At 66.0% G+C, this 9,860-nt stretch overlaps 1 protein-coding gene across 1 annotated transcript; it reads left to right on the top strand.

Annotated features, from left to right (window-relative positions):
• The first annotated feature begins 638 nt into the window (after nucleotides 1–638).
• BCAM (basal cell adhesion molecule (Lutheran blood group)) lies at nucleotides 639–9,860 on the top strand. The gene is made up of 15 exons (XM_049620846.1): nucleotides 639–785; nucleotides 2,577–2,698; nucleotides 3,302–3,530; nucleotides 3,623–3,693; nucleotides 3,914–4,010; nucleotides 4,104–4,286; nucleotides 4,754–4,890; nucleotides 5,259–5,415; nucleotides 7,411–7,526; nucleotides 7,636–7,777; nucleotides 7,969–8,105; nucleotides 8,295–8,439; nucleotides 8,536–8,680; nucleotides 9,154–9,271; nucleotides 9,390–9,860. The coding sequence occupies exons 1-15, from the start codon at nucleotides 704–706 to the stop codon at nucleotides 9,393–9,395; spliced, it is 1,887 nt and encodes a 628-aa protein (XP_049476803.1). The 5' UTR covers nucleotides 639–703; the 3' UTR covers nucleotides 9,396–9,860.

Raw genomic sequence — 9,860 nt, 5'->3', positions numbered from 1 at the left:
CCACCCCTCCCCCCATCATCACAGAGACCCGGGCTGAACTGAGGTTTGAAGGCCGTGAAATTTAAGAGATTGAACTGATGGGTTCCAGGCCACTGGTCACACAGGAAAGCAGCCCCTAGCACGGGCTCCAGGGAAGAGCCTCACCAGGCACCCTGGAGGAAGCTGCTCTAGGCCACCGATCAGGCGGGGCACCGCTGGTTGTACTGGGAGAGGGGAGTGCAAGCCCCCGGTCATGCTGGGAACCACCGGTTACCCTGGGAGAGGCCAGCGCAGGCCACTCACTGGTTGTGCGGGGTCGGCTGGGTAAAATCAACTGGGCAAGCCCCGGTCACCTGCCGTGATGACCCCTGGTCCGAATTAGGGGGGATGGCGGCCGCAGCGGGGTGGTGAGGTCACAGCCCAGGACACTGGTTAGACTGGTCGGTCAGGCCACCGCCGCGGGCACCGGTCAGCCCGAGCCAGGCAGCCCAGAGCTTGGGGGCAGAGGGAGCCCCGCTCCGGGCCCGGGCCGGGCGCTGGGAGGTCCGCTCCGGGCAGTGGGAGGTCTTGGCGGGGCGCCCGGGTTTGGGGGGGGGCACCCAAGGGGGGGCTCGGGAGGGCGGGGCGGGGCGGGGCTGCCAGGGGCGGGGCCTGATCGCTCCCAGCCCCGCGGCCGCCGGAGCCGCAGCCCGGGCAATCGCCGCCCGCTGCCGCCGCCGCGAACATGGAGCCCCCGGACGCCCTGGCCGGGGCGCGCAGGGCCCCCAGGCTGCTGGTGCTCGCGCTCCTGCTGGGGGCGCACCCAGGTACGGCCGGGGCAGAGAGCAGGGAGCCGCTGGGGGCGGCCCCTGGGGACCCCGGGAAAGGGAAGGGGGAAGGGGATCTCCTCGACCCCAGGAAGCCAAACGTGGGAGCCCCGGGGAGGAGGGATACGGGAGCACGGGGGATACCCTTCCCAACGAGCGAGCTGGGGACGGCCCGGCAGAGGGGCTGGGCAGACGCCGGCAGGCAGCGGGTTAGTCACCACCTGAGAAGCCAGCCCCCTCCGCGCTCGGGACCAAGGAGCGAAGGGGCCCTCAGCCCCTGGAATCGGAGTCCCGGGACTCCTGCTTCCTCAGACCCAAAGGTCCAGGCCTCCAGTGGCCGGAGTGGCTTCCCCAGGACACAGGAGACCAAGACCCCGGGGCTTCCCTCTGAAAGGTTCTCAAGTTTTGCGAGGGTCGGGGACCTTCCAGCTAGATCGCAGGGAACCACATGCGTTTGAGGCTTCCCCCGATCTGGACTCAGAGCCAGGCTCTAAAGAACTCCCCTCCCTCGCGGAAGGGCTGGAGCGCTGGCCCTGGGCAGTGACGGCAGAACAGTGTTTCCGAGTGACCGTGCCCTCTTCCTGGGGCCCAGATAAATCCACACACCTGCGTGGTGGTGGGATGGGGAGGAGGCCTTGAGGGGCCGGCAGCCAGGGACAGAGGGATGGGAGAGATTAGGGAAGAGAGATCTCTCCATCCTCCTCCTGTCTGTTGCTCAGACTAGCCCCAGGCACCAGCCTGGCCCCACACCCCTCCCCTGGGACAGGCCTGGGCCAGAGGTGGGTGCCTGGGAATCCAGGCCCCTGGCACAAGCATGGCAAATAGTGGGTCCCCAGGGGCAGGGCTGGGTCAAGCTGGGCGGGGAAGGAAAGGGAGGTTCTCAGAAGTGAGAGCTGATGCCAGGATGCCAGCCCAGGGGGTGAGAGAGCATGGTTTCTCCAATGGGAACAGCTCTGTCTGCCAGGATCCTGGGACAGGAGTCCAGCCGCCCCCACTCCCGCTCCCTTCTCCCTGAGGACCCGCCATCCTGGGCCTCACCGCTCGCCTAATCGGAGGGGACACACCTTATCCCCTTCCCTGCTCGGCAAAGAGGCAGAGGGGCCAAGGGGTGGGTAGGGGGATCTGGTGCCAGGCCGGGCAGGTCTGGGCCAGCCTGTCCCTCCCACATTCCTGAAACCTGCCCAGCCCTGTCCCCCCTGACCGCCCCCACACACCCATTCTGCCTCAGCTGCAGCCCCAGCCCCCGACTCCTGACAGGGACCCAGGGGCTGAGAGAGACGGAGACAGACTGTCAGGCTGACAGAGAGGCAGGGACTGTGGGACTAGAGATGGAGACCCAGAGTGAGAGACACAGATCCCTGGCGACGTGCCAGGCCCTGCGCAGGGTGCTGGAGGCCAAGGGATGAGCCAGAGCTGGCCCTGCCCTTGGGGGGTGGCTGGTCTAGTGGAAAGCACAAGGACAGGTGCGGTCTTACCCCAGGAGGATTGGACAGAAGCAGCCAGGGCCCTGTGTGGCCCGGGGGAGGAGCCCGTAGTCCTGTGGAGAGAGATGGAGACAAATGCTGATGGGAGGGAGGAGGGGCTGGGGTCCTGGACCCTGGGTCTGAGGGAGGAGGGCACTGGGAGCCAGGACTCCTGAGTCTGAGGGAGGAGGGCACCGGGAGCCAGGACTCCTGAGTCTGAGGGAGGAGGGCACTGGGAGCCAGGACTCCTGGGACCTGGGGGAGGAGGGGCTCTGTCTGGAGGGCTGTCCCCAACAGAGGCAGAAAGAGCTCAGTGGCTCTCCTGTAGGTGCCCAGGCCGAGGTCCACTTATCCGTGCCTTCCCTGGTGGAGGTGATGAAAGGGGAGCCCGTCGCCCTGAACTGCACCCCCCTGGGGGCCCACGACCATTTTGTGCTGGAATGGTTCCTGGTGAGTGCTGCAGGCTGGGGGCCAGAGGGTGGCCAAGGGGCCTGGGGGTCAGGGCACCACAGGGCTGCGAACGTGCATTCCCTCCTCCGAGCCCAAAGGACCTAAGGGCTCCATCCAGCTGCCTTTCCATTTTACAGATGGGGAAATTGAGACCCCGCCAGGGGAAGGACACTCCAAGGTCCCCTGGTGTCTGGGCACAGCTGAGACTAGAAAGAAGACGCCCCGTTCAGAGCGCGGGCTCCAGAGAGAGACCATTCAGAGACAGACAAGGAGATAGCGGGAGACCCCAGGGGTGCAGGACTAGAAGGAGAGAGGAAAAAAGAGGAGATAAGAGGCAGAGACACAGGGCTGGAGGGGGGGACAGAGAGAGGAAGAGAGATAAGAACAGAGTGTGATGGAGAACAAGGGACCTGGACCTGGGGAGAGGAAACTGACACACAGGCCAGGGAACAGGGGACCGGAGGGAGGTGACAAGAGGAGGCAGGTGACCCAGAGAGCAGCAGATGGAAAAGGTCGCGGAGAGAGATAAAGAGACACTGGGGGAGGCAGGCCAGGCGGCCTGGAGCTGAGCCCCGCCCCCGCCCCACATCCCCCCCCCCACAGGCAGACCGCTCTGGGGTCCGCCACCGCCTGGCCTCGGCCGAGCTGCAGGGCTCCGAGCTGCAGGGCACGGTGCACGACTCTCGGGGCCGCAGCCCCCCGTACCAGCTGGACGCCCGGGGGCGCCTGGTGCTGACCGAGGCCCAGGTGGGCGACGAGCAGAACTATGTGTGCGTGGTGAAGGCGGGCGCGGCGGGCAGCGCCGAGGCCACCACGCGGCTGCACATGTTCGGTGAGTGTCTGCGGGCCCCCCCCCCCCCACGGAAGAGGCGGGTGGGCGAGAGCCCAGGAGAGAGGCTCCTGACCCGACCGTCTCCCCCACAGCAAAACCAGAGGCCACCGAGGTCTCGCCCAACAAAGGGATCCTGTCTGTGGTGGATGACTTTGCCCAGGAGGTACCTCGGGCTGGACCTGGATTCCAGGGCCGGGCGGGGGGGGGGGGGGGTGGGGGGGGGGGGGGGGGGGGGGGGCTGGGAGGTGGGGGGAGGTTTGCACTCCTGCATCCTGGGGGAGGAGAGGGCTGGGGAACCCAGACTCCTGTATCCGGAGCGAGGAGAAGTCGGGTCCCCCCCGCCCCGACCTCAGGGCCCAGGGCCACGCCTGTGTCTGCCTTAGATCGCCACCTGCAACAGCCGGAACGGGAACCCGGCCCCCCAGATCACGTGGTACCGGAACGGGCAGCGGCTGGAGGTGCCCATGGAGGTGAACTCAGGTGAGCGGGCGCGGGAGCCCAGCTGGACGCGGGACGGCGCCGGGTGGTGGCGGGGGGGGCTGGCTGACCCGCCGCCTCCTCCCTCTCTGCCAGACGGCTACATGACCAGCCGCACGGTGCGGGAGGCCTCAGGCCTGCAGTCTCTCACCAGCACCCTGTACCTGCGGCTCCACAAGGCCGACCGGGACGCCAGCTTCCTTTGCTCCGTGCGCTACCACCTGCCCGCGGGCCGGCACGGCCGCCTGGACAGCCCTGCCTTCCGCCTCACCCTGCACTGTGAGTCCAGGCTGGTCCCCACCTCCCCGGCCGCGGCCCCCCTCACCTGCCTGAGGCCTGGCCCCGCAAGCTCTCCGGGGGGGGCCCCCCCGTCCTGACCTCTGACCGCCTCCAGCGCCCGGAGGCCCATAGAGCCTCGCACCCGAACCACGCCCCGCCCTCTCACACCAGCTCGGGGGCCCGGAATCCCTCACGGACCTGTCGCCCACGCCGACCTCTGACCCTTGAGCTGCACTCTCAGCTCAGCTCCACCTGTGACCTCTCTGGTCGCTGATCTCAGAATGAGCGGGAACCTGAGCTGTGACAGATGTGACCTCTACCCTTTGACCGACCGCAGCCTTCCCCTTGGCTGGGGCCTGACCTCTCTGCCCTAAGCCAGCCCTGGCCTTTTACCCTTGACCTGACCTACCCTCGACCCTGACCATGAGTCTGCCCTGACCCGTCTTCCCCTTTGCCCTTTCTCTTAGATCCCACGGAACACGTACATTTCTGGGTGGACAGCCCCTCCACCACCGAAGGCTGGGTACGCGAGGGGGACTCCGTCCAGCTGTTTTGCCGGGGGGACGGCAGCCCCAACCCCGAATACACATTCTTCCGCCTTCAGGTGACTCACCCCATCGTTCCTTTGGAAGTCCTGGCCCCTGACCTCTGTGACATATTGGCCCCCGCCGCCTTCTGACCTTTCACCTGGGTGGCCCCCGGCTCAGCGAGGCGCCTGCCTGTTGACCCAGGAGCTCACAGGACCTCTGAGCCCTGACTTGAGAGAGTCCGAACTCAGCTCGATACCCAGCCGGGGTGGCCCCTGGCCTGGCAGGGCCTCTGCCCCCTTGCTTGAGTGGGCTCTGATCTAGCACGATGCTAACCCGGTGACCCCTGACTCTGACCCGGTTGACCCCGACCCAGCAAGACCCCCGCCCCCACCCCCGGACCAGGGCGGCTCCTGAGCTGGGTTCCTCATCCCTGGTCACCCAGGACAAGCAGGAGGACGTGCTGAAAACAAATCTTGAGGGGAACTTGACCCTGGAGGGGGTTCAGCGGGGCCAGAGCGGGACCTACGGCTGCAGGGTGGAGGACTACGACGCTGCTGAGGACGCGGAGCTCTCCAAAACCCTGGAGCTGCGCGTGGCCTGTGAGCGTCCCGGGGGGATGGGCAGGGGGACCCCGGCACCAGCGGCCTCCTCGCCCTCACCCCCACACAGCCCCGCCGGCAGCCCTTTCCACTTCTGGGGTCCTCGTCCTGGTCTGGATGGTCCCCTCTGCCCCCTGGGTGCCTGCCCCAGCCCCCTCCAGTCTCCCATACGAAGCAGCCAGGGAGCTCCCTCCAAAGCACACACCTGATATCCCCCCACTCTGAACCTGCCGTGGCTCCCGAGTGCCCCGATCCACCCCGGCCTTCAAGGCCCACCTGGCTGGCCGCGCCTTTGGCTGACCCATCTCCCCACCAAGGCAGTCTCCTCATCCCAGCCGAGCGCCTCTCGTCGTTTCCAGGTTAACACCCCTGCTTTCCACCATCCACTTTCCAGCCTTCTGAGTCTGCTTGCACCTGAGCACTGTGCAAAGGCCCTGCTCCTCCTTGGCCCTCCTTCTGCCTCCTTCCCTGGGGCTAGACCCTGTGACCAGGGCTGGGGAGACATCTATGAACGAGACAGCCCAGCCCCCCCCCCCTTCACAGAGATCGGTCAAGTAGGGGAGACAGGTGGTAAATGCTGAACAGGTGCTTTGAGTAGCGATGGAGCCCCTATAGGGACTGACGCAGAGTGAGGGGATGAGGGACTGGCCAGGCGAGCGGGGACTGTTCTAGATGGAGGGTGGTGCAGGCTCCGTCTGTCTCCGTCCCCAGGAAGCAGATTCGGATTCAGAGAGCTGCAGGCAGGAGGTTTATGGGAAGCGCCTTGGGATCCCCACCGATGGAGGCTGGAGTGGAGGCTGGGGAGGGCACGGAAGCAGGACCGGGCAGAGGCAGAAGATTGGTCTCAGTTGTAGTCTAAAGGTCTCAGTCGGCCCCGCAGGGTGCTGGGGAAGCTGGGATAGCCCCACTTGGGGGTAAGGGAGCTGGGCCTTTATAACCCCACACCAACCGGGCATTGCACGTGGCCTGCCCGAGGAAGGGGGCATGACCTTGAGCGAGGGGCTCTCCGCAGCTGAGGCAGTTCCCAGAGAGGGCTGACAGCTGAGGGCTGACAGCTGACATCCTTCTCAACAGCTGGGGGAGAACAAATCCTTCAGCGCTAGAGGGGAAATCTCAGTGTCCGCCACGGGGGGACAGAGAGGCCTCCCTGAGAAGGGGCCGTTTGGGAAAACCAAAGAATGGGATCAGAAACGCGAAGAGCCGGAAGAGGAGCTCCCAGGCCGGGGGAACAGCAGGTGCGAAGGCCCCGAGGCAGGACCCAACATGGCGTACTGGAGAGAAACCAAGAGAGTAGGGTAGCTGGTGTTTGGGACAAAGGTTGGGGGTGGGGGTGGGGGCGTGCGGTGAGAAGTGAGGTTGAGGAGGTAGGTAGAGGTCAGACCAAGCAGGGTCCTGGGGGCTTTATCAAAGAATTTGGCCTCTGTATACTGGGCAACCACTGCGAGGTTTCACACGGAGGGCAGGGCTGACGGGTGTGTGGTTCGAAAAGATCCGTCTGGCAGCTCAGGGGAGGAAGCCTGGCCAGCGGGGACACCGGCGAGGAGGTGGCTGCAAGGTGGTCCGGGCAGTCGGACCCGGACGTCAGACACGGAGAGAAGTGGGAAGGTCCATTTCGAAGGCGGGGCAGACAGGGGCTCGATGAAAAGATGGGTAGAGGGGTTTGGGTGGTCAATCCGAGAAGGAACACCTTGCCACCATCACACCCCCCCCCCACCGGTCATGCATTAACTGTGGGCCCAGTCATCGGCTCTGGAAGAAGGTGGCTGAGATGGGGCCTGTGTTTTGGAGTTAGATGTGGGCTCAAGGCTTGGCCTGGATGGGAGCGTGGAAAGTCCGTGGAGAGAGAGAGAGAAAACAAGGAGAAACACCTGACAAGCTCTTCTTCTGGTTGTGCACTCACATCTGCGCCCCCCACCCCCACCCAGTCGCCCTAGAGAGCCCCTAAGCCGAGTGGGTGAGGGTCTGGGGAAGGTGACAGTCTGTCCCCCCCTCCAGACCTGGACCCCCTTGAGCTCAGCACCAGGGAGGAACTTTCCTTACCCTTGGGCAACAGCACAGCCGTGAACTGCTCCGTGCAAGGTCTGCCCACACCTGCCCTGCGCTGGACCAAGGTGAGAGAGAAAGGAGCCCCGCAGCCTGGGGACCCTCAGCCTGCACCCTCTCCCGTCTCTCGACCCCCTCCCTCACACCCGCCTGGCGGCCTCCTCCTCTCCCTGCCAGGACTCAATCCCCCTGGGGAACGGCCCCACGCTCTCTCTGAGCTCCATCACCTTCGATTCTGCGGGCACCTACATCTGTGAGGCCTCCATGCCCACCGTCCCCCTCCTCAGCCGCTCCCAGAGCTTCAAGCTGCTGGTCCAAGGTTCGGGATGGGGCAGGTTTGGTTGGGGACAGCGGGCAGGCGGCTGTGGGGGTGGGGGAGCAGGACAAATGAGACGGGTCCACGGCTGGTGCCTCTGTCTTCGGTTCCTGTCCCCTCTGTCCTTCTCTTTCTCTCCTCCTCCTTCCCCTTCTCCGATGGGCTTCCCACTCTCCCCCCACCACCCCCCACAGGGCCACCAGAATTAAGGGCAGAAGAGACCCAGCCCAGGAGTGAGGGCAGCTGGAGGGAAGGAGATGAAGTCAGGCTGGTCTGCTCTGCCCGTGGCTACCCGGAGCCCAAACTCAGCTGGAGCCAACTGGGGGGCAGTGTAAGGGACCTTCCCCCCCATCCCGAGCCCTGCAGGACCCAGGCGCCCTCCCCCAAGCCCCTTGGGGAATCCTGCCCTCTCCCCGATCGATCGTGGCCAGCCACACTCCCCGGGGGACTGGCCGTCTTCACCTCTGCCCTCACCCGAGCCCTTGAGCCCACGGGCCGGGGCTGACCCAAGCCTCCTCAGCCAGCAGAGCCGGCCCCCGGAGGGCAGGGCTGGGTGAGCAGCTCCCTGACCCTGAAGGTGACCAGTGCCCTGAGCAGAGACGGGGTCTCCTGTGAGGCCTCCAACCCCCACGGGAACGTCCTGCACGTGTTTCACTTCGGCTCTGGTGAGGAACTTGGGGGGGGGGGCGGTTGGACCCTGGCGGGGGGACAGACAGAGCACCGCTGGCTGACCCCCCTCTTCCTCCGTCCTGTCCCTGCAGTGGCGCCCCAGACTTCCCAGGCCGGAGTGGCTGTCATGGCCGTGGCCGTCAGCGTGGGCCTCCTGCTCCTCGTCGTTGCTGCCTTCTATTGCATGAGACGCAAGGGTCGCCCCGGCTGCTGCCGGCAGGGGGAAAAGGGGGCTCCGTGAGTGGCCTGCAACCCTGGAATTGACCCGACCCCACCCCTGCACCCGACTCTGACTTGGCCTCCAACCTGAACCCCGAACCCAGCCCACGTGGCCAACCTCAGCTCCCTCACGTCCTCAACCCCAGACCCAAACACATCCCCGGCCCTGACCCCAACCCTGACCCGCATCTTATATTCAACCCCAGACCCCGAACACATGCCCAGACAGCCCCAGCCCCAAACCCGGTTTGTAGCCAACCTCAACCTCTCCAACCCTCCGAGCTCACGGCCACCCTCCGCTCCAATGCTCCAATCCGTAGCCACCTCCAGACCCATCTCCAACTCCTACATGGTCCTGCCCACCCATCCCTAACCCCAAAGCCTTTACCACCCCCCCACCCCATCCCCCAAGGCCATCCCAACCGGAAGAGCCCCATCCTCAGTCCTTCCCCCAGGCATGACCGCCTCCAACGTGCCCTCTCCTTTCCCAGGCCACCTGGGGAGCCAGAGCTGAGCCACTCAGGGTCGGAGCGGCCTGAGCAGACAGGTCTTCTCACAGGGGGCGCCTCTGGAGGAGCCAGGCATGGCAGCGGGGGCTTCGGAGATGAGGTGGGTGAGGGCCTGGGCACCCTGATGGTGGGGGGGGGGGGAGCTGCGGGGAGGCGGGGAGGGGTGGAACGGCCCTCGTGAGCACAAGCGCAGGCTGACCTCTCTACCTCGTCCCCAGTGCTGAGCCCAAGGGCCTCCGGGAGGCTGCACTAGACCAGACATCAGAGAATCAGCGTCAGAGAACCAGGCCTGCTCACGCCTCCGCCCGCCCCCACCTTCCCACTTCTCCCCGGCCCTCCCTTCCCTTCCTTCCTCTGCAGGCTGGGCAGGGACCTACAGCAGCCACTGCTGCGGGGAGGGAGGGAGGGGCGGTGGGGAGGAGGGGACCTTCCTCCAGGGAATGTGACTCTCAGGCCCCAGAATAGCTCCTGGACCCAAGCCCGGGACCTGGCCCGGGACAGGACGAGGCTCCAAGGCTCTGAGGGTCGGCCGGCGCGGGCGACTTTTACCTCCCGCCCCCGTTACTGGTCCCCCACCCCACCTGACGTCCTACTGCATAGTCCGACACTGGATCCGGGCCCCTGCCCCCACCCCAGCTCCCATCATCTGTGGACACTGGAGTCCGGAATAAATGCTGTCTGTCACATCA

The sequence above is a fragment of the Panthera uncia genome (genome assembly GCF_023721935.1).
Source record: "Panthera uncia isolate 11264 chromosome E2 unlocalized genomic scaffold, Puncia_PCG_1.0 HiC_scaffold_19, whole genome shotgun sequence".
In the NCBI taxonomy this organism is placed as follows: domain Eukaryota; kingdom Metazoa; phylum Chordata; class Mammalia; order Carnivora; family Felidae; genus Panthera; species Panthera uncia.
This window is presented reverse-complemented; position numbering and strand designations above follow the sequence as displayed.

Bases quoted from the DNA above. Each gene is read 5' to 3' on its own strand.
- BCAM (XM_049620846.1), top strand. From the start codon at position 704: ATGGAGCCCCCGGACGCCCTGGCCGGGGCGCGCAGGGCCCCCAGGCTG. The intron at 2,699-3,301 runs GTGAGTGCTGCA...CCCCCCCCACAG, and splicing joins TTGTGCTGGAATGGTTCCTG to GCAGACCGCTCTGGGGTCCG. The intron at 8,440-8,535 runs GTGAGGAACTTG...CTGTCCCTGCAG, and splicing joins CGTGTTTCACTTCGGCTCTG to TGGCGCCCCAGACTTCCCAG.